This window comes from Alosa pseudoharengus, unplaced genomic scaffold, assembly GCF_046254945.1.
Source record: "Alosa pseudoharengus isolate Yale_2024_CS ecotype anadromous, Long Island Sound unplaced genomic scaffold, YU_APseudo_1.1 YU_APseudo_1.1_scf_9, whole genome shotgun sequence".
NCBI classification, from domain to species: Eukaryota; Metazoa; Chordata; class Actinopteri; order Clupeiformes; family Clupeidae; genus Alosa; species Alosa pseudoharengus.
This window is the reverse complement of record NW_027468881.1, coordinates 27,176,010-27,201,161: the sequence shown is the minus strand read 5'-3', so window position 1 is coordinate 27,201,161 and position 25,152 is coordinate 27,176,010. Positions and strand designations below refer to the sequence as shown.

Here is a 25,152-nt window from a genome sequence, read left to right as displayed (position 1 = left end):
AGAGAAAGAAGGAGAATCGGTCTGTGTGGCTATGAGTGTGTGTGTGGATGGTGTGTGTGTGTTTGTGTGGCTGTTTTTATATATATGTGTGTGTGTGTGTGTGTGTGTGTGTGTGTGTGTGTGACGCAGAAAAGCAACATGACAAAGCAGCTTGGCTCCCTCCGGGAAGGGCCACACCTGCTGGCTAGCAATTAGCTACCCAACATTCAGCTGATGCATGTGCACAGGGGGAAATAAGAGAGAGAGAGTGAGAGAGAGAGAGAGAGATGGAGGGAGAGAGGGAGATGGAGAGAGAGATGAGAGACAAGGGGGAGGGTAGAGAGGGAGGGGCAGAGAGTGATGGAAAGAGTTGGAGAGAGAGAGAGTATGGAAAATAACACTGCTCTCCAACAGGATCATGGTTAATCAGAGGATTCAGCCACACCCAAACAATCATCTCTCTCTCTGGCTGAAAAACAATGACGGGTAATGATGACACTAAAGACAGCAGTGAACAGATAAGAGAAGAGAAAAAGAGAAAAGAGAAGAGAAGAAAAACAGAAGAGAATAAAAAGACAAGAGAAGAAAAGGAGAAGAAAAGATAAGGAGAGTTCGAAGAGATGGAGAGAGGAGGAGAGGACAGAGGGATAAATAGGAACCATGGGTTGTGATGGAGTAGAGAGGAAGAGGGAGAGAGAGGGAGGGAGGGAGAGAAAGGGAGAGAGAGGGAGGGAGGGAGAGAAAGAGAGAGAGAGGGAGAGAGAGGGAAAGAGATGGAGGTCTTTCTTTCTTTATTTGGCTGATGCCTTCATCCAAAGCGACTTGCAGATGTCATTTAATTGCAGGGCCAGTCTCCCTGGAGCAACTTGCTGGGGGTTGAGAAAGAGATGGGGAAGGAGGGAGGACAGAAGGGATGCTGGTGGAGAGAAAAAAGAAAGAAAGGGACAGGGAAGGAGGGAGAAAGAGAGGCAGAGAGAGAGAGAGAGGGGGGGGGGGGGGGAGAGGGAGGGCGGAGAGGTGCGGTACCTGGAGTCGGTTCCCCAGTGCATGGCGTAGATCTTGGCCAGGTGACCCCTCAGTGTCCTCCTGGTGCGCATCTGAATCCGCCCCACTGGGTCGATGTTGGCTGTGATCTGCACACACCCAACACACACGTGAGTCCCTCCATAACACACACACATTCATGCATCGATCACGCAACAGATTAGGTGCTACATTTCTCTCTCTATCTCACACACAATCACACACCCATGCAGACAATAGAGAACACTAGTCATTTAGTAGAGTTACATCTCTCCCTCTCACACAAACCATCTCACATACTCATCCTGTGTGTGTGTGACGTTAATTTACCTGGGACAGGGTGGCATCGGCGCAAGCTTTTCTGGCATCCTGGAGGAAACACACACACACACCATTTTCAGTCAAAACGTAAGCCTCAGGCAACCAGCCTGACTAGACAGTATGTGGGTCCAGGACAAACTGACAAGAGTATAATTGAATGTGTATGCATACAAGTGTATGTATGGGACGGAAAGGAAGGCAGACAGACAGAAAGATAGAGAGACAACACAGATAGACAGACACACACACAAAGGTGGTGATGAGAGAGAGGGAAGACTTTTATAGAAAATAAAGGAAGTCATGGAGTAGCAGGGGAACAAAAAGCACAATGTGTGTATGTGTGTGAGCAGTAAACATGTGTAGGTGTGTGAGCATGTGTGGATGCGTGTGCGCGCGCGTGTGTGTGTGTGTGTGCGCACGTCTGTGTGTGTGTGTGTGTGTGTGTGTGAGCATGTGTGTGCGTGTGTTTGACTGACCCGGATCTGGTTCTTGAGCTGCTCAGCCTCCTGGCGTAGCTGGTCCAGTTCGCTCATTTTCCCCTGCTAGTGTGTGTGCTTCTCTCCGACCTCGCTCTGGGAAACGCACTGATCTGAACACACAGAAAGAGAGAGGTAGGGGGAGGGAGGGAGAGAGAGAGTTACACACATGCACATAGGAAATGTTTGAGGGCTAATAATTAAACATAATTCAGGTTTTTAAAGACTTGATCTGGGATCATACTGATGCAACAGTGACCTATGAAGAAGAATAGCCACAGCCGACATCTCCTCAGCAACTAGAGTTGTCAGCACACTTTCTTATGCTGCAGGTTGGTATGTGAGGAAATCCACATGAAACTAGCCTACACTTACACAGCGCAACATTGCCAAACAGAGATCACCCATACAAACACTGGAGCTAGCAAGCTAGCTAACTGTTCCATCTATACAAACAGGCTACTGCAGCTAAGAAGTGCCATCCAAACAAAAACTGTGTCATCCATAGAAATAGGCTACTGCAGCTAGCAAGCTAGTTAACAGCGCCATCCAAAGAAATAGGCTACTGCAGCTAGCAGGCTAGCTAATAGTGCCATCAATACAAAAGCTAGCTAACAGATGTATCCAGTACCCAATTGCAGCTAGGAAGCTAGCTAACAGAGCCATCCATACGAATACTGCAGCTAGCAAACTACTGTTGGTTGCAAGACAGCTAGCTGTGCCAACCATGCTGCAGGTGGTGGGGACAGAAAGGCACATTGTTCTACTTTTAGCAAGTTAGCTCGCTAGTTTTAGACAAAAAAATGCAATCTCTATGTTCACACATAGAAGAAATTCCGGTTCTTGGTAAAAAAACAAACATCATCATTCTATTGCTAACGTGCTGGGAGACAACCTGGTTTACCAATAATGGGATGTCTCAATGTTTTAGACTGGAAAGGCAAACCTTACCAAAGTTGTTTACTTTTTAAAGTGTTTCCCAAACCACCTGTAAGTAGTTTTCCCAACCTTCCTAACACAATATTTCTAAGCTCTTAAAAAAATGTTTATCAGAAAACTGTGTTAAGGTATAGCTGAGAGTCCTCCTGACCAATCTTATGGAAATATCCCTCACAAAAGGTATCCTTAGCTAAAGACGTTTCAGGAAATACCTCTAAATGTGAAGGTTGAGCTTAAAGTAATACATAGGAATGACGTGGCGCTAAGGCGGCTTTGGAAAACTGAGGCCGGGATAATGAACTGAACGGCTTTGGGGTCGTCTGAGTCAGAGGTCCTCTCTTAGACGAGGAAGAAAACTAATATGAGGGGCCTTCATTTACATGACGGGCAAAGTCACAGAATGAGCCAAATGATTTGCACATGAACACACAATGTACGAGAGCATGGTGTGCTGACCCACCGATGCTTGTGCTTGGGGTCTATCTCATGGTATTAAAATATCAAGTAGATTTTGCCTTGTTATTAAATCAGCTTTAGCTCGACTTCAGACTTTGAAGTTCCCCAAAGCATTTAAATGGTCCTTTTAGCCAAGGAAGAAAATGAACAGGAGGTGTACCCCACACTATGCAAATCACCCAAACTGTTGAACTGCCAAAAGTGTCAAAATGTTTATATTTTGAAGCATTAAGTGACTCTCTCTCCAAAGCGTGTGGATCTGTAGGTAGGCTAGCTGGACACTCAGAGAGGTTATGGGAACCAACAGATCTATAAATAGATCACTGGATCTCCTGAGACTCCAGACAGGACAGCACTTCTGCTGGACCTTGACTCCACTAAACAACAGCAGGTGTGGAGCAGCAAAATCAGAGAAATACTCTCAGATCAGCACACATCACACACACAGACACACACACACTACCCTCTCGTGAGCATAACCGTGGCGACAATAGAACAGGCAGCAGCAACGGTCTGTTCCCTTCAGAAAAGAAATCCACTGGTGTCCATGCCAACCAGAAGCTGTTACTAAGCAACAGGATTCTGCTGAGAGTTAGCCTAGTGCTGAAAATCACACCTCTCTCTCTCTATCTCCCTCCCTCCTACTCATCTCCCTCACCCCACCCCCCCCCACCTTTTCTGCTCTCCAATGCGGTGTGTTTAAATCACATATTCAGGGTGCCGTCTCCTACAATTTGCACCCTTACCATCCACCCCACCTCTCTCTCACACACACACACACACACTTCCTGAGCATCAAGTATCTCAGTACCTCGTCACACACACGTCCAAAATACAATGCCCTCGCCGCTCTCTCTCCCTCACACACAAACACACACACACAGTGCTGTCCGCTTTTCATGCCAGAGGCCAGACATAGAATAGATGGAAGGACAAGAATGAAGGACAAGAATGAATGGACATGCACACAGACACACACACACGTCCTGGGTCAGGCTGAGACTCTCTCCAATGTCATTGGCGTAATCCAGGGACACAGTTGATTCAGCTGGACCACGACAATCCGGTTAAGACCCAACCTGCTGATGGTCTAAAGAAGCAGCTCTCCATGACCCCAATCCTCATCCTGCTCAGCTTACCCCCCCCCCCCCACACACACACACACACATACTCAAGATCACTCTCACTTTCACCATCACTACTGAACCTAGTCACCACACACAGACTCTTTCTACACATTGACTGAAAACCCATTCCATTCCCTCCTTACTTCTCTCTTCCTTGCCCTTTCTTGCGTGCGCTCTCTCTCTGGGTCTCTCTCTCTCATCCTCACCAGCCTAAGTTCAGCAAGAATGCGGAGACCATCAGCGGTTCCTCATGAAGTACCGCAGTACCTCACCTTAGAACAGTCATCCGTGTCTGCCTATGTTCTCCAGTCCAGACTCAACGAGGGCAGAGCACATCCAACCACACTATGCCTGCAGGCCTGCCCACACTCATCCCACCTGTTCCCCACATTCAGCATACACCCAAGGACCCCACACACACACACACACACATCTCCACTACAACAGGTCAAGAAGTAGAGACACTCAAACATACACAAACTTCCTCTTATGCTCCCGGTCCAGGCGTCCAGTCGCTTACCTGCCTCCTGCAGTGACCCCGGCAGTCGTGAGGTGTGAGCTGCTGTGTGTGAGAGTGAGAGTGAGAGCGAGAGTGTGTGTGAGGGTGTGTGTGTGAGTCTGAGAGGGAGCTGAAGACCTGGCTACACAGACGCATTACCTGTTTGGCCCTAACCTGCGTACCCATTGGCTGGTAGGGGGCACCTGGGCGTGGAAATGTGTCATGGATCTTAAGAAGCCTAATGCTGGGGTCACACACACATAAGTGTGTGTGTGTGTGTGTGTGTGCGCGCGAGTGAGTGAGCGAGAGACACCTGCTGTAAGCTAGGTTAACTGATGAAAAAGTGAGGCGTGATCGGTTTCATAGATGTGACTCAATACCTGTTCAGTACATGCTATCCCATTCCCTAGAACCAGCCCACTACCAGTCATCTAGCACCAGCTTAGTCCCCCATCCAGGGCTCCAAATTAACTTTTTTTCTGTGTCCCGCAGCTGTCCCGAATTCTACTTGGCACTGTCCCGGACATAACCACCAGTGTCCCAAATTCAAGTTCTTGTTTTTTCCCATTCTACATAATAAACAGCATACTAATCAGTAACTTGCATCACTTAATTAACTCATTCTGGTCCACCATGTAAGTTCTGAACACTTAATTTATTAAACACCATTTTATTAACATTAATCATCTGCTGTTTCATACAACACTCATTTTCAGAGGTTGCGCTTATGATTCTTTTTTGAGGTTGCACTAGACATTCTCATTGGACAGGGTTGTAAAACATTCCGTCAATAATCTATTTTTATGTGTCTTTAATTTCAATGTCAGTTTGGTGTGATGTCATGGCCACAGATCTCAGTGAAAACAATAAGTAGCGTGAGAAATTACCACGAAGCTGTCAGAGAGGCTGCTCGCCGGTATTCGTTTATTTTCTCAAGAATAGCCTATAGCTTAGAACTGCCACAGCAAAATGTCAAATACTAACTTAAATAACTGTTTTCATAGTTATAGGCTACCTTGCAACACTATCGTTTTGTCAAATCGCAGTTGCAGTAGGCTATTTAGCTCAGCATGGTATTGGTGACGTTTTGTCTGACACTGACAGAGAAACACGCAACGTTTTAGTCAGAGGACTGTCATCTCGTTTTTTTAGAACACCAGTGTAACCTTAGGCCTACCTTCCTGCTAGTTAGGTAAGTTAACCTAGGAATATCGGAAAATGACCCATTAGGCCTAATGCCCGTGCCCTATTTTTGTGTCAGCCTATGTGTCACTTACTATTCATACAAAACCAAGACGGTGGATTCCTAAGGAAACACAAGCACCCATCCCATTTGAGTATCTTATACTGTATTTGTACCAAAAATGACATTGTAGCCTACAATGATTCGAAGAGCAGTAAACAGTGTTGTAGGCTAAGGCTGCGTGTACAAAACTGCTTCTTTACAGATCAGCTGGCTAATGCTGCTTTTGCCAGCTGCCCATTACGCCAGGTCAAATTTTGTATTATTTATTTTATTCAGACGAGAAAGATATGTTTAGATTCCCATGTGAACAGTTTAGGAAAAAAGTATCTATTTTGAAATTTGCTTTGCCATTTTTTCTACTGTCCCAGAGTTGTCCCAGACATCATTCTATTGTGTCCTGGAAGCATTTTTTATGGTCCCCGGGACATTGTTCATTGTTCAGTTCAGCCCTGCCCCCATCACCTAGAACCAGCTCAGTACCAGGCAACTAGAACCAGCTCAGAACCCCATTCTCTAGAGCCAACTCCGTACCAGATATCTAGGAACCATCTTGGTACCAATCATCTCGAACCAGCTCAGTCCCTGCTGCCCAGTCTAGAACCAAGTCAGTGCCTACTATCCACCACCCTGAGGGGGCCACTGCCACAGTACCACTGGCACTGATGCCACGCTGCTGGTCCATGCCCATCACAGTACCACTGGCACTGCTGGTGTATGCCCATCACCTCCACCTGAGCACCTGAGTTAGCTAGCTAGTGCTCATAACCCCATTAAGCCTCCTCAGTTAGCGTACACCCTCCATCGTCACCAGACCCATCAGCTATTATAATCCCCCACCTACATGCAGGAGGGTGGACACACACACACACATACATACACACACACACACACAGAGAGAGCCAGGCTCATCAATTACAGAGGGGATATCTGTGTAACTCAATAATTTATCAGTTATCTAGACAGCTAGCTGTATCTGTGTCTATATTTGACTTGACCAAATCAAATACTTAGCTCCTGATCAAATGAAATTCTACTTTCCATATCCAATCTTTCCATTGGGTGGGAGGAGATCCCACCTCTGCCAATCACAGATCAGGGTTCTAAACTGACCACGCCCCCTGCACAGGGGTGTGCCATCTTCAGAAGTATGTCAATGCCCTACCATGACAGTTCTAATGCACGCTATTAAACACACACCAGACCAATACTAATCCAGTTCCTTGTCATAATACGTTTTTAATATCCTCATCCAGAACCGTTCTAATGCATGTTCATCACCTGAGCCAGAACTGTTCTAATGAATGTTAGTAACCTCACCAGTACGGTTCTGCTTCAAGCTGTGGGCAGAACAGTCAGGGCTACAAATGTAGAAGTCTACCACGGACCAACTTTAACAGGAAATCAACAAGTACAAAGAACATTTGTTCAAGGAACTGAAGATCAAAATTCACGAGTCCCAAAACATTTTCAAGATGTAAAGACAACGTTAGGTAAAAAACTGAAACACCACTGGAGCCCATGTCAGGTCAAACTTTCCTGTGAATAGCTACCATGGAAACATATTTCCTTAAAAGAGAATGAGTTTGTAGTGAGTGTCTATGGTTTTGTACAGAGCATATATAATCTGAAGACCTCATAAGAGCAAGCGTGTGTCTGATTTGAAGTGAGTTTATGCATCAGAGAAGAGTGTGTGTATGTAAAGAGAGGGACAGTGGAGAAGTGAGGCTGAGCTGCGTTAAGAGTGTGTGAGGAAGAGCAAGTGTGTGTGTGTGTGTGTGTGTGTGTGTGTGTGTGTGTGAGAGTGTGTGCATGTGCTTGAATGTGAATGTCTCTGTGTGTATCTCTATGTGGGAGAGAGCGAGAGTGTGAGGGTGCGCTGAGGGGAAGGAGAGAGTGTGTGAGTGTGTGTTTGAGCGAGGGCTGCATTTATACGCAGTTATTTTTAGAGAGGAGGTGGCAGGGTGCAGGGGAGGAGAGAGGAGGGAGAGCACAGCCCATAGTCTCGACTCGACACACACTCTCACACACACACACAGTAGAGGAAGAGCACAGCCCATAGTTTTGACTCAACACACACACACACACACGGTAGAGGGAGAGCACAGCCCATACACACACACAAACGAGGTAGAGGGAGAGCACAGCCCATAGATTAAAACACACACACACAGTAAAAGGAAAGCACAGCCCATAGGCTCAATCACCTCATTCTCCGACACACACACAACCACTCAAACAAAAGGCTATCCCATTGAGTGACTGGGTTTCACTTCCCCTCTGAATAAGTGTGTGTGTGTGTGTGTGTGTGTGTGTGTCTGAAAGTGGCCTACATCCTGGGAGGAGGGCAGTTTGAGATAAAAGCATCAGCCATTATACCAACACACACACACACACACACACACTGTGGCTGAGAGGCTGTGGTGTGTAGGAGGGTGTGTGTGTGTGGATGCACATCCGTACTGTTGGTTGCTGGAGCCTCTGATTTTGCTCCTAGTCTGGCTTTAAAAGCTTCCAATATTCATTATTCATGTGCTGTACCTGCTCCAATGGATCTCTCTCTCTCGCTCTCTCTCTCTCACACTTTCTCACACACACACACACTCTCTCTCTCTCTCTTACACACACACAGCTCTGAAAAGGATCATTCAAGGCTATGAATGCGTGGAGAGCAGAGGAGAAGAGAGAGAGGGAAAAGAAGGAGAGAGAGAGAGAAATGAAGGGCAGAGAGTTTCAAAAATCACACTTATGTTATATACAGGGTTCCTACACATTTTCCATTTCAAAATTCCATACTTTTTCCATACTCAAATTTCCAAACTTCTCGGTAGATCTTTCTGCCATATTCTCGACATTGCGGCCACATCTGGTTTGGGATAACTCGGGGGGGGGGGGGGGGAAACAAAGGTATGGACAACTGAAGTGAATTAAAAAATGACACTTAATATTCGTCCATTTAGCTGGGTCATTTTTAGTTGTATCTTAGTTGTATCTTGACGATGGGGACTGACAGTTAAGCTACACAACAGTAGGAATGGTTCATTATGACCTGAGTGAAGTGATTAGTACTGCAAATGCAATAGTCTGGAAACACAAATATTACTCCATACCCTTGTTTCTTTTTTCCATACTTATCCAGACCTGGAAAATACTAAAATCAAATTCCATACTTTTCCAGGTTTTCCATACTGCGTAGGAACCCTGTATATAATTTTATGTTCTAATGTCTTATAAAAATGTACTGTGCTTTGGCAACACTGTCTTTTTTTGAACGGGCATGGTAATAAAGCATATTGAATTGAGAGAGAGAGAGAAATGGAGAGGTAGAGAGAGATAGAGAAAATGAGTGCCTTTAACCACACCCATTCTCTGACAGGGGCGTGGTCTTCACATTGCCCCACATGCTGCAAACTCGGTAACCATGACAACAGCTACTTAAACCAGCCTCATGCGCTCAAGCCTCACTCCTACCCCTCACCAAACACACATACACAGCGCTGAGAGAAAAGAGGCTGTTCTCCAGAACAGTCCTGAGGTGCGTGTGTGTGTGTGTGTACGCAAAGTGATAAATTCACCCTGATGCTGCTTGGTCCCAAACCGTCAGTGGTGGAGGAAGTACTGAATCTCAGTATTTAAGTAAAAGTACAAATACACAGACAAATATTTACTTTAGTAAAAGTAAAAGTACCACAATGAGAAGCCTACTTAAGTAAAAGTAAAAAGTACCTGCTTTTAAATGTACTTTAAGTATTAAAAGTAAAAGTATTTGCATAATGATGTATTCTCTTAATATCTATATTCTAAAAGAAAAATTAGTATCGACTGTGGCATTTTAATTAAGCTAGTTTTAGGTTATACTCGACTAGATAGTTTTAAGCTAATGCAATTGTGCTTACCATCTGTGGCCCAGTTTACATTCTGACCTACAATTCTAGAGACTGTAATTCTGGTTATCTACTAGGTAGATCTGCTAAGTATATCATTCAGCAAAACACGAGAACCTGAAGTTTAACGGGGTAGATCAGGGAAACGTCTGGTGGATCGTAATGCCAATTCTGCTGATTGAACAGAAAAGTTGCTGAGAAAGGTTTCTTTATGATTAGGTTCAGTTTCACTTGCGCAGACGCACATAGACATTGAATGAGCGCTCACATTTCTACCCCCCAATTGTAGGCTATGCCTCTTTATTTGATCACACACAATTAAGAAATATTTCCTAATCTGGAAAATGCTAAGTTTTCTTTGGCCAGCGGTTCTATAATAGTCTACCATTCATTTGTGCCGCAAATGATCAGACGTGTGACAGAAACATGGGCATAGCCTGTAACTTCGCTGATCAGCGGATAGCAATCTCATCGGAGAGGAGGCCCTAACGCTGCAGATAACAGACAGAGAAAGGCACAGAACACAGTTGCATGTCCAGTGTAGCCATGGGTCTGGTGAATATAGCCTACCGAATGCAGATGGCTACAAGCTCACGCTTTGCCTGGTCTAGACTAGAAGCTTATGTTTCAAAGATTTAGAAGCTGGGCACGTAGCGCTCCAGAATAGCATCCCCGCCCCCTGGTAAAACAAACGTGTTTGTCAGAGAGAAAAAAAAATCTGATCATAAAATGTATCGTAAAAAGGAACGATGGTGTTGTAGAAATGTAGCGGAGTAAAAGTACAGATAATTGCTGTAAAATGTGACGAAGTAAAAGTCAAAAGTATGCACTATAAATTCTACTTAAGTAAAGTACAAATACGTGGAAAATTTACTTAAGTAGAGTAACGAAGTATTTGTACTTCGTTACATTCCACCACTGCACACCGTGCCATCTATTAAACATGCTGGCCTGGTTTTGTGTGTGTGTGTTGGGGGTGTTAAATAATGTAGTCCCCTCCTTAAAGCCATGGGGGTTTAACTCCTTCCTGCCTGAGCAGACCCACCTCCAGCCCCCTTCCTGAGACACACACACACGGCATGAATCCGCACCTAGTGTGTGTGTGACTGAGCATGTTTGTGTGCGTGCACACCTCAGGAAATGTGTGAAGTGTGATGGCGGCAGGCAGCAATATACGTCTGTGTGTGTGTGTGTGTGTGTGTCTGCGCGCGCATGTGTGTCTGCGCGTGCGTGAGGAAGAGATGGCTGTGTGCTGCAGTGTGTGTGTGTTGTTGGAGTGTTGCAAGAGAAAACAGGAAGTGGAAAGAGAGCATCCTCCTGAAACCTGCCCCACCTCTCTCACACACACACACACACACTTCGTTTTACTGACACCTGGCCCACCTCTACCCTGACTTACTGACTCACTCACTGATACACATATAGAACATACTTATTCTCTCAAAGTCCCCAATACACTAAACACACACACACACACACACACACACACACACGTAACAGACATGTCCCACACGTCATACACGTGACGACAGTGACAGAACGAGAAGGTTGGAATGCAGAATGGAACACCGGAAAGCTCTAGAAGGATCCGGAAGGATCTGAAAGTCTCTGTCCTCTATGGGCACCTCTAAGCCCAGAGTAGAAGTCTGCACTCCCGCAGGAGTGCCGCGGGTTGCGACGCAAAAGAGTGCAGCGGGGGACATGTTTTGAAAGCTCCATGCGGAAGCGGGCTGGATGAGAGAGGTGCGTTTGCGGGTGCGGGAGAACCAGATGATTCACTGCACTCCCCCAACTTAAGTTTTTGCATAAAATAACATGGAGGAGGATATTGTGTTAGGCAGCATTAATAAACGGGGTTTAAGCACCCTAACTGTCGTTTAGGCCTACGTGGGTTCAATTCTTTCCTGCTGCTCTGTTGTTGAAACTCGAAATCGAAAGCATGACAGAGGAAGAGGACACCACTAGGCTACTTCAGATGTTAGTGCCTTTCTAAAGAACGGATGCCAGCTAGCATAGCTGTGTTACATTAGCCTACATTCAGGATCAAGAAACTTTAAATCAGACATCTGACAGTCTTTTCCAGTTGTGTGTGTCAAGTGCTCCTTTCGTGAGACAGAAGGTAAAACTGAATATCCCTCCTGCATATCCTGTGGGCTTTCGCGGGACCTAATGTTACAGATGCAGGCGGGGGCGGGACCTAATGTTACAGATGCAGATGGGGGCGGGACCTAATGTTACAGATGCAGGCAGGGGCGGGACCTAATGTTACAGATGCGGACTGGGCGGGACCTTATGTTACAGATGCAGGGGGGGAGCGGGACCTAATGTTACAGATGCGGACTGGGCGGGACCTAATGTTACAGATGCAGGGGGGGGGGCGGGACCTAATGTTACAGATGCGGACGGGGCGGGACCTAATGTTACAGATGAGGGCGGGGGTGGGACCTTATGTTATAAGCTTAGATGCGGGCGGGAGCGGGACTAAAAATGGCACATTATTGCGGGAGCAGGACAGAATGTTGCGGGAGTGGGACTGAAGAGTCTGTCCCGCGCAGACCTCTAGGCCCAGTGCAACGACACCGACCACGAGGACTTAAAATATAGACAACTGCAGTGCTTTAAAACGTATTTTCCAGCTGTAAATCACTGTTAGTTTACTTTACAGTACATCACATACAGGACTGACTGGGATTAAGCATGTTGCGTTACAGGAAACAGCCACAGGGGGCTCTTCTGGGGCTTCAAGGCCTGCAATAAAGTCTCTTCTATAGCCCCCCCCCCATCTGCACAGTCTTCTTCAAAGAGGCTAAGTAGCGTCAAGGTTTACTAAAATGGTAGCACACTGGTTGCAGTATAGAGTGAAACAGAGACACTGACTTGCTCAACACAAGGATGGACTCGCAACGTGTGTGTAAAGTAAACATGTGCATTGCAGTGTTTTGGAAGGAGTATATTCAGTCAGTCTATATTCCACTAGCCTCTAACCTAGCTCCTTTAGCTCCTTAAGGGGCTATCACATTGTACACAGTGTGCACTGCGCTCGCCGCTAGGTTGCTCTTGGTTGAGGTAACGTCCCAAAGATTTGTGTTGTGCTTGCCGCTGGGGTGAGCGCAAAATACCAATGACTTACAGCACGCCGCGGTCAAAGTCCAACCTGATTGAACTTTGACCGCGGCACGCGCAAGAGCGGCAAAGCGGCAAAATGCCGCGTGCACTGCACTTTGCTCAACGCAGCGGCAGGCCAGGTCTTGCGCGCACAAGCCATTGACTATAATGCATTTCATAGTGCATGCTGCGTGTAATGTGTTAGGCCCTTAACTGTACGTACACACCGCCGCTGACTTGAGCTGAGAGAAGCCGGCTTCCATTGAAAATGAATGACTTTCTGAATCTTTGGAAGCTCAAGTCGGCGGCGGTGTGTACGTACAGTAGGCTCTAACAAACATTCAACCCTTCAGCAGGGGAGTTTTGAACATTCTAACAAAAGATTCTGTTCCGCAACAATGTAAGGTTCTAAAATTCCATGAACAATGAACCCAGATATTCTTTAGAATGTTTAATTTCCAACATTCCCATCACACCGGCGGTAACTTTGCTCAGCCTCTCAAACTGTGCGGGATCTCCCCCTTGCTCCGGTGCAGGGCTGAAAGTTAACTAGAGAGGAGGACACAGGGTAATATTGCCTACCCGTCATTGAAGATGTGACAAACTGGCTTCTCACAACGTGTGTTTACTTATTTATGAAATGTATGAATCAAGACTGCCCTGTCATCCTGCCACTGGAAATGTAGGGCTTGCACACAGCAGAGGTTGCGGCTATGCCACCCAATTTGAAGCTATTTTTTATTGGCTTTTGCCCAGCAACTGAGTAGAAAGGTGACACAAATGCATAGATGTCTATTAATAGGCCTACTTATTTTGATTGGAGGCACTATGCTAAAGGCACTAAAGTTCAAATTAATGTATGGAGGCACTAAAGTTCAAAATGTTTGTTCAGTCTTTCAATCCAGACCTGTGAATTTGTGTTGTGCACACACAATAACATGTACTGCTGAAAGCAGGCTACATGTGTTTTCATTATTTTCATCATATAATGTAATACAAACACTTAAAGTCCCTTCTATCTTTTTGATCATTATTTGATGATTTTAAAATTGCCCGATTTAGAATGGAAGATAAAAAAAAATAGTTACAAAAAATGTTAAGAAATGCATTGCACCTTAGGCCCCATCACATCACATCACATCACACCAAATGGTTCTGTATTATAATGTATCGTCTCTGAAACGTATCGTAGCTCATGCATCTAGATATTAGATCATCTTAAAGAGAGAGATGCATATCCCTAATGGACGGACACACAAACTTTCACAGATAGGCACGCCACGTACTACCTTCAACACAAACGGACACACTTACACTCATAAATGGGCATACGCTCACACTCACACGCTCTCTTGTCATGTACCCGGCTGCTGATCTCAGTTCAGAAAACAAAGAGTGTAGAGAGAAAGCGAGAGAGAGAAAGCGAGAGAGAGAAGGCTAAATATTCGAGGAATCTTGAGGTCTATTTAACAGCTACCCTTAAGCACAAATCCCAGCTAGAGAGAGTGCTTTCTTGCTTTATCTTTCTCTCTTCCACCATCCCTCTCTCACTCCTCTCATTCATCTCCTCTTTTCTCCTGCCCTTTCTTTTAGTCTTTTTGTGGTGTGTATCCTGGAGGTGAGCTTTTGTGTGTGTGTGTGGCGGGGTGGGAGGTGGGGGGGGGGGGGGGGGGGGGGTGGTGTAGGCCTGTTCTTGAGCCCTGAAGCTGGGATAGCTCTTAGTGCTGACCCCCAAACCCACACACACCCCCTACTCCAGCGTACCCATCGGCCCCAGCTTGTGACCCAGAGAAAAGAGAAAAACAGAGGGGAGGGGTATGCAATATTTAAAAGCAATGTACTAAGCTCAATACCTCAAAACACACACACACACACACCAAAGTGGTTGCCTGTCTAGGGCAGGCCATTTCTTTGACTGGGCATATTTTAGAGTGTGTGTGTGTTGCATCTCCGAGGCCTAAGTGCTGGAGGGAAGCCATGCATGTAGACACAGAAACACAAGAAGGTCAGAAATGGCCACAGGAAAAGAAGCTCTGATGCGCACACACACGCGCACACACACACAAAGTGGCTGTCTTTTAAAAGCCCCAATTTCTACTATGCCTGTAATTTTTCTCTTTTACTTGGGGATGGAGACACAGCTTTGTGTGCTGAGTGGTTGAGGGTGGCAGAGATTTGGACTCTGATTGGATAAGCAGGTTTTTCTGCTTTGATTGGACGGGCAGGGTGCTCGCCGCGTTCTAATTGGATAAGTTGGATATTCTGGCTTTTCTGATTGGTTGGGCAGTGTTCTGACATTAGAGCTGGAGGATGTGTCCACTGCTGTCGCAGTCACAAACACCCCATCATGCCCCTGCACAAATACCCCTCCATCCACAATTGCCCCTCTATCCAAAAATACCCCTCCATCCACAATTACCCCTCCATTGGCAAACCCACATCCATCGGCAAACCCACCACCATCCACAATTACCCCCTCCATCCACAATTACCCCCTGCATCTGCAACCCCCTCCCACAGCTAATGCTTCCTCATACACCCTAGGGGATGACAACACTCTAGCTGTGCGTTCTGACGACAAAAGCACATGACCTAATTCAACTGCCAGTCTGCCATCTCTCTCTCTCTCTCTCACACACTCACACACACACACACACACACACATCACTGTTCATCACTAATGTTTGTGTGTTTCTACACTCCACATCCAAGCCATTCTCATGAATGAGTGCAACAGACATACGTAGACATGCAACAGACATAGACATACATAGAAAGAGGACCACTCGTGGCTATAGCACGCACACACACACACACACACAAACACACACACACACACACACACACACACACACACACACACACACACACACACATCTCCACCCTTAGGGCTGTACGCGCATGCGCATAGATAGATAGATATAGATACACACACAGACAACCTTAGGGTTGTATGGGCTCGCCACACACACACACACACACACACACACATAGAAAAGAGATGATGGCGGTGGAGAAAAGATAGTGGTGGGACATGTCATCTCTGTGCAGGTGCGCATGCGTGCACACACACACACACTCACACACATCCCTCCTGAGCATCATGTGTTGATATGTACCTCTTTGCACCCCCCCCCCCCGCCCATGCTTGTGGCAGACAGCAACACCAAATCCCCAAAGCAGCTCTGCTAAATTAGTGAGTGTGTGTGCGTGTGGTGTGAGGAAAGCTTCCCTTACAGACACAATGACTGCTCAGATGGGAAGTATTTGCATTCATGGGCATTTCCTCTTCAGTGGAATCACAGATCATCCAAATGCTTCTCCTCTATGGGGCAGACACTGTGTGTGTGTAGGTCTCGGACAGGTGAAGGTAGCTTTCAGTTCCCCTGATAAGTCAGTGGACATAATAGCCAATGACAGATTTCATGTTTGAAATTCTTCCTAGATGAACACACACACACACACACACACACACACACACACAGCGTGACATGCATCTGTGAAAGACAACAGTCGGGAGATCCTGGTGGGCTGACAGGAAGTGACCTGGATACAGGAAGAGAAGGCGGATCTCTCGGACCTACACCGGAAAACACTACATCTCCCACAAGCCTTTGGGCTGACCCTGGTCTGTGTGTGTTACATGTGAATTTAGATCTAAACTGAATCTCAAATAGCTCTTACTATAGCTGGTATGTGTGTGTATGTGTACCTGTGAATGTGTGTAAGAGTGTGTGTTGAAGACATACAGTCATATGTTATAAAGAAATATAAATTAAGTTTACGATCTAAAAGAAAACTGATATTGAATTGTGTGTGTGTGTGTATGTGTGTTTGTGTCTGTGTTTGCATAACCGTCTTTGTTTACATCACACCTCATTACAGGCGTGTCTTTCATTAGACACGCCCACTTTAAAATGGTCTGCATGGAAACAGTCACAACTGGCTGCAACTAAGCACGTACATGTACACACACACACACACACACACACACACACACACACACACACACACACACACACACACACACACACACACACACACACACACACACACACACACACACACACACACACACACACACACACACACACACACACACACACACACACACACACACACACACACACACACACACACACACACACACACACACACACACACACACCCTATACGTAGACCCTCCTAACTGACGAGATACACTTACCAAATCCCTCCCCCCCTCTCTCTCACACAGACACACGCACCCCAAACAACCACCGCAAAAGCCACACACACACACAAACACACACACACACTCCATTGCTCCAACATGCCACTGACCAGACAGACCAGTTCCACAGGAACACTCACATGCAGGTGCTCCATCGCCCAACACATACACACACACAGCAAATGTCAAAGCTGTGCTAAGATAGCCCTGATGTTTTACACACACACACAGCCAGTCGCTGCAGTATGAAAACAGGTTTTTTAAGGTCCTCACACACACACACATACACACACACACACCTCATGAATTAAAGCATACAGTTGTGTCATCACAAAGCGCTAGTGTTTCCTTCACACTGTCTGCGTCTGCTGCAGGAGACCAAAAGCCCCCAGCCAAAAGCATGACTCTGGTTAGACAGCCTGTAGACACACACACACACACACACACGTTACCCACATGGTAACACACACTTCACCCGATAGAAAGATGTGTTAGCTACACCATGTTACACACACACACACACATATACACACACACCACAATAAGAAAGGTTCATTTAGTGTCTCTCACACACAGACACACATACGCTGCACCAGAAGGAATGTTTGAATGACATGGCGGAGGGAATGTTTCAGATAGACTGCATCTCTTCCTGGCGCGATCTCTCAATCTAAGGCACTGGGAATACTGGCCAAGTCACATTCTACACATACACACTTGTGTGTGTGTGTGTGTGTATGTGTGTGTGTGTGTGGGGCACCTGGAGGGCGTAGCACACACACACACACACACACACACACACACACACCACATGGAAATGTTCAGGCAGAACCAAACGCCAGTGGGTTTGAATAGTGCTCACCTGAACTGTTATCAGTCAAATACTGAGGCCAACTGGAAGCAGGCTACTTTGAATACCCAAAGCAGTAGCATCTCGGCACGCCTATGTGAGTAACAGTAGCAGTGCTACAGAAACAAGCACACTGATGCCAGCTCATGTGTCCCGGCCTACATCAGCTGCACAATAGCACACACACAGTGGAGCAAGAGAAGGACAGTGATAGAGGGATAGAGAGCAAGAGAAAGAGAGAGGACAGAGAGGGACAGAGAGAGAGCAAGAAGAGAGAGATGAGCGATGAGAGAGGAGAGAGAGAGAGAGAGAGAGAGGAGGGAGAGCGAGCAAATGAAGAGGCATAGCAGGATAAAGAGGAGAGAAAAGACAGACATGGGTGAGGAGAGGAAAGTCACATGCACCTACGACTAAAAATAACCAGAGAGAGGGGCAGGGTGTGTGTGTGTGTGTGTGAGTGAGTGTGTGTGTGAGAGAGAGGGGGGGGGGTGAAGAGGAGTGTGAGTGTGTCCAGTCGAGTCCAGTAGCTGTGTCTGTGTGTGTGTGGTGTAAATGTGTTGAGGGGTGAGAGTATGACAAAGTGTGTGTGTGTATACAGAAAGGTGAGAGGGAGCTCTGCAGCTGGTAGGGCTTAGGTCAACCTTACTAGCTGTCTGCACTTGAGCTCCTCTCTCACACACACACACACACACACACACACACAGTAGCCAAATCCTCCCAGCACAGTCACAACAACAGCTCAGAGCCAGCTCAATCCTTCACCAACCAGCTTCGTCTCACAATCACACGCCCACCCAGTTCAAAACTCAACAGCTGGTTGACACACACACGCCACTCACTCATAAAACAGCACAGCAAACCCACAAAGAAAACACACCCAAGTGTGTTGTGGCCCTAGTGTGTGTGTGTGTGTGTAAGAGATGGTGCTGAGTGTGTGTGTAAGAGATGGTGCTGAGTGTGTGTGTAAGTGTGTGAGAGTGAGAGAGTGAGAGAGAGTGAGATGAGTGTGTTGAGTGTGTGTTGACACGGTGTTGAGAGATATTTTGGTTGAAAGGGGCCTTCATCAAACGTTGAAAGTTAAAAGACGGGTAGGATTTGCCTTCCAGCAGTGATAACTGCCCCTTGGTGGCTCCTGATTGCCCCGATTGTCCCTACACACACCAATGATGTTGGCAGGTTGCTCTCCAAGCTGGGCAACAGACGGCTAACGTACACCTCGCAGCCACGTCTCAAAAATCAGCAGCCATGTCTTTAAGCACAAATCAGCAGCATCAGAATCCTGAAGCACAAATCAGCACAAATTAGCAGCATCAGAATCCTGAAGCACAAATCAGCCCAAATTAGCAGCATCAGAATCCTGAAGCACAAATCAGCCCAAATTAGCAGCATCAGAATCCTGAAGCACAAATCAGCAGCATCACTGGTGGTGGCCTGTAATCCTAAAAGCTCTTGTACGTCCGCACAGCGCCAGATTTTAATCCTATTCCCGGGCGGGCGGGCTGTTGGTAGGGCGGGAGGGGGTGGCGTGGGATGAAATCCGGCGATGGGAAATAAGCATAGTGCAGTGTGGAGCCACAGCAAAGCTGGGCTAATTCTGCTCCATCATATGCTGCCCCGTCTGGACCCCTAAAGCCTCACGGCGCTGGGATCTCACACACACACATACTCAGGCCAGTTTATTTCACATCCCCCAAAGCACCCCGTTTACGAGATACAGTCAGGACAGCATCTACAAGTAAGTAAACTGAGCACAACACACACTGCCTCCTCCTTCACAACACACTGACCTGAGATCAGTGACACACAGCTTATTCTGAGATCACTCCGACTAGGTGTGTCGCAGGTCCGAACCCCCCACCCTCAGCAGGGTCCTTTTCACATTACACTGATGGGTGTGAGCTTGCCCAGTTAAATGCCATCAACATAGTGCATCTACTTACGGTAGAAAACCACACAATATCTGGGAGGAGGATGCTCTTCTTCCTCTTTTTAAGTTGGTCCTTCTGGCTTATGGCCCTGTCCTGGATGTGGTGAGCTGCCGGGGCGATACAGCTGGAGACAGGTGGCCTCCACTCCGCCCCACACCTGTCATCGCTTTATTACATACGTACAGTTATTTACTTTGGGAGAAGATGCTGTAACAGTAATAAACAGCATCTACAGCACCTGCTCTAGTGTTTAGGGTTTCAGGTGAGCTGTGCCCCTGGTGTTCAGGTGAGCTTTTTTCACTTGCTTTTATTACAGAATGATGTTTTTGGTCTTGTTTTATTTTTCTTATTTATCTTTTCTATTTTCTTGTCGCTGCTACTAATGTTGTCTTGCCACAAATAATCACACTTAGTTTGTGTAGATGTATGGCCTTTGTGTAGACGCATGGTCTTATTGTTATGACTTATTAGCTAACCTTTTCTTTGTTCAGCACTTTGGCTCAACCCCTGTTGTTTTTAAATGTGCTATATAAATAAATGACTTGACTTGACTTGAGCTGTGCCCCTGGAGGATTCGGGCGCAATCCTCAGGTGCGATCCTTGAGTGTGCAACTGCGTTTGGAAAACAGTCCTTACATGAACACAGATGAGCTCACAACTCTTGGCTCAGATCCAGGCCCAGATTCAGACTCAGGCCCAGACTCAGGCCCAGATTCAGACTCAGGCCCCCAGATCCCTCTCGGGCCGTGCTGGACCGCACAGAGCCCTCAAGCATCACACGCCTCCCTGCCAGATCTGTGACTGGGAGGTGGCACACTGACCTGAGATCAGAGTAATCACTCTCAGACTTGGGGTCCGCAGAGGCGCGTCCACACAGAACAGCGCAGCCCTTGGCTGAGCTGGGATCAGAGTAATCACTCTCAGCTGGGCCCATAGAGAGACCTGCTCACTCACATCTCACTCAGGCTGTCCTCAGAGGAGTCAGCCCTGACTGGCTCACACAGACCTGCTTACAGTGTGCGTGTGTATGTGTGTGTGTGTGTGTGTGTGTGTGTGTGTGTGTGTGATCCTCATAGAGACGTACGGACTTCTACACACTGCTAGCTACAAATGCAGAATGCAACACACACACACACACAAAGGAAGAATGGGGTAGTTGAGGGTAGCACAACTGCGCTTTTACCCCGGAGAGGTGAAGCAACCTTCAACCCAACACAGGCCACCATAAATCCAACACACACACGTAAACCAGGGCCATCAAGCCTGAACATGTAAGTTGCTCATGGGAGAGGTAGCATATGGACCAGCTACCACAAGCCCCAAGAGTCATCAGTCCAGTGTGGTTAGCGCCACACACACACCACTTTACGTACAGCACTGAGTAAGACTCATGAAGCGCTGGATGTTTATCTTCCCTCCAGACTATGGTAGATGATAGCCAGTGTGTGTGTGAAATCTTGTGTGTCAAGTGTGAGTTGAAACCCAGGGTGTGTGTGTGTGAGACATCTTGTGTGTTGTGTGTGACAACATGTCATTCATCTCACCTGTACCAGGTACCTTGGAATTCTTATAGCACATCACCTAGATAATGTACCATAATATTCTTATAGCATGTAACCTATACCAGGAACAGCATGTAACCTATACCAGGAACCATGGCATCCTTATAGCATGTTTTGTGGTGACCATCTTTTCTTTGAGGACTTGTATATACCAGGTTTAAGGTGAGCAGTCTCCCGCAATCAGATAGGCAGGCCATCCCACATTCATCCTGGTGACTTTAACATCAGCTGGCTCGAACACATAGACAGGCCATCCCAGATTCATCCTGTTGACTCAAACATCAGCTCGAACAGACTCGCCATACTGACCACACCAGTAGGAAGCAGTCAGATTAACCAGATTATTTTTCCAACTAGTAGAAAAAACTATTAAAACCTAATCTGGTTGACCAGCCGTCGATTACCGCGCGTTTCATGTCTCCCAAAGCCTTAGAGAGGAGAGGAGCTGTGTTCTGCCCAGTCACAGCCGAAGCGGTGTGGGAAAAATAAATAAATAAACAGGAGCTCGGCGAGCAGGCAGCGAACGCCATCTTGTTGGCTGCAGCTGCTCGGGCCGTAGAATACAGAAACCCATTCATCCTGGGGGTGGGGAGGGGGGAGCTCGCAGGATGAATTCATCTTTGTGAGCTTCTACTAATTGCAGAAACCGTGGAGCGCGCTATCGTGCGAAGTTGTGGTCAATAAACAACAACAGACAAGATCCCGGCGCAGCGAAATGCACAGATACAAGAGGTGTCTCATTTTCAGGCAATGGTGGGTTTGGAAATCTCGGGAGCTCCGATTGGTGAGCGCGGGGCTCACCGTCCGCTGCCATCTCTAAACGCACCCAAAATCTCCAAACCTGCGAGCGCACCGAAAGTGACATCCACGTTAAATACAACCCAATGTAACACTGGTGCCTCTGAAAGTGATCCGCCCAGCAGGATACAACTGGCGGCTAACATTACATGACAGACACGCTAGGCCGGACTGTCTTTTCCTGCTGATCAACGAAAAAAATCCCCCGTCTGAGCATTTGATTTTCCCTGTTTCGGTTCACATTGCGAGCTGAATTCGTCTGCTTCCTCATTTCTCCCTGACGTTACTGAGCGAAGTGTGTCTGATTACTGTTAGACTGCAGGGCCGGGCTGTGACACTAACACCAAGCTACTTTGAATTAGTGATCGGACGTAAATAATGTGATCCCAGTTAAACAGATTGGCCAAAAATCCAATTACGTCGCTTTGCAGACCATTAAACGCAGGCGATCTCATTAGGATCCAGTCAAAGCTACCCGGAGCATTTAGCATGAAGTCACAGAGAGAAACACACATCCGTGCGCGCCATAAGTTACACTGCTATCATCTTACTGGCAAGCTAACGTTAGACGCCATGAAAAGGCTGAAAACTGACATACTGTCAAACGGAGGCACAGGTAGCCTAGGCGTCTCCACAGCAGGGCCGTTTCGGAGGCGATTCAGCCTGAGTATTTCGCCTGGATTCTCAGGGGTGTTACCAGAGTGCACATCCGCACTGCCGTCATAGAAACCGATATGTGGGATCAAACTGGCAAACACACTGGTAAATTAGCAAGATGGAGGCTAACAGGGGTGATAAACGGAAGAGACATGGCATATTGATCTGTCTCAGAGTATCCATCTGATACACAGCAACGCTAGCTGTCTGTTAATTAGCTTTCTGGTTGATCTGACTTGACTGTAGAACCAACAACACGTTATGTTGTTTAACGATCGATGAATCGTGATATATAGTGGTAAAACTAAGATTGAAAAATAAGCACATCTTTTCGATGATATGACATGGACGCTAGTTAGTAACTCCGTAGCTTATGTCCACTGACACACGCCCAGAAGGAAACACTGGCTAACCGACTGACGCTAGGCAGCGTTAGCGTAGGCAGGATGGAACATGAAAAAGTGGGGGTGGTGGTAGTTGGCTGTCTCCTTCGCCGATGAAGTGGCCATTTTCGATTATTTTTGATATCACATATTCACATTCCGATCTACCATTTCATTCTTGCACCCAAATAGCAACATCATAGTTTCACATGACTTCCCTAATACCTTGCACCCATTATGAACATAACGCGCAGTTAAATATCATTCCACAGATAAAAGGAAGTAGCTGGTTGGCGGAGTAGCTGCAGCTAGCTTGCCAGTTCCTTTCCATGTAGAATAACCAAGGACTATCAAATGGTCGACATTCATCCATTTTGATCAAGTTTGAGTGGACTGTACCTGAAATCTCTAGAAAGTGCTAAAACACATTCACTACAATATTTCCTTGACCACTGCTACATTATACTGCTGATATTATGCAACACAAATCAAAGCCTTGATAGCAGCTAGCTCGCTAACGCATACCCAGATATGCGTGTTTTTATATTACAGAGGTGGAACATTTACTAGCAAATAATGCTTTCTTTACTTTGCGTTTTCTCCTTTCATTACATGGAAGATGTTTGTATGAAATGTATATAAAACATGACTGGTCGCACCAAATTATATTGTACTGAGAAATTTAGTAGCCAATTAGCCATCGGGTTGTTTAGCTATCTTGGCTAACACCCCCCACCCCCACTCCCGTCGCAATACACCACCTATCGTTAGCTACAAACACAGAAGTCAGTCAGACCATTCAACCCCGTTCTGCAAATTGCGCTTGCTATGGCCACACATTTTTGTCTTGGAAAACTTCTCCACCCTTGCAGCCCCAAGCGTCTTACCCGTTCTCAGTCGTGGGTATCCGTTGTTTATATCGCATTGACTGGAAACAGCGAAGCTCGAATCTCCTTCTCTCCAACCAGCTCAGAGATTTAGCCAACAAGCTATCGAGGAGCGGCACTCCCCGAACCCTGCTTTCGATACGCCAAATGGGAACGCACCGGCAGGCGTAGGAATAGGGCAGGGTTCACCGCAGCAAAACACAAATTTGCGAAAATAGGAAGACAACAGAGTCCTCCGGGATTGTATCTCCGACGAGCAGTCTTATCCAGCCCCTTTCAAAGTGATTTGCCTTCTTATCTTTCCCACTCTGTCGTTCTCCTAGGCTTTCTTTCTCTCAGCTCTGTCAGTCGCTTCCTCCGGCCATCAGAGAGCACAGATGGGCGCGGTAACCCTGCTCTCAGCACTGGGAAACCCCACGCTTTGGCTGCGTCACCACGTACAGCCAGGCTCGGCGGCGCAAACCCAAATCTTACCAATTGGCGGCATTCTTGATCTAGTGAGGAACGCACACAACAGATCAAATACAAGGGAAACGTAAAATCACTGATGGCCTACATGTCAAACGCACTAGATTTCCGTTTATTTAATCAGCGTTATTTTTGTAGAATGCGCTGCGCCTTTCTTAAGTGGTTTTACTCCTTAATTTGACAACTTCATGCAGCAGAAGTTGGCCTATCCCTAAACTCTCAGTCATTTTGCTTTGGCTAAAGGTCTATTGTAGGGTGGCACAGATCATATTTCGACAGGGAGAGGGGGAAGCCATTCTCACATGCATGACGTGTACCATGAGAAATATCTGCAAGGTGCAAGGTCAGCAAGGT

At 46.7% G+C, this 25,152-nt stretch overlaps 1 protein-coding gene across 1 annotated transcript in view; it reads right to left on the bottom strand.

The window, feature by feature from the left end:
• gnb1a (guanine nucleotide binding protein (G protein), beta polypeptide 1a) overlaps positions 1 to 24,712 on the bottom strand; it is a 34,183-nt gene extending 9,471 nt beyond the window's left edge. The window contains exons 1-4 of the mRNA XM_076277219.1: positions 24,331 to 24,712; positions 1,800 to 1,912; positions 1,333 to 1,371; positions 1,006 to 1,112 (exon numbers count right to left, since the gene is read on the bottom strand). Coding sequence (XP_076133334.1) covers positions 1,006 to 1,112; positions 1,333 to 1,371; positions 1,800 to 1,856 — 203 coding nt within the window. The 5' untranslated portion in view covers positions 1,857 to 1,912; positions 24,331 to 24,712. The remainder of the gene's footprint in view (positions 1 to 1,005; positions 1,113 to 1,332; positions 1,372 to 1,799; positions 1,913 to 24,330) is intronic.
• Positions 24,713 to 25,152: the final 440 nt, after the last annotated feature.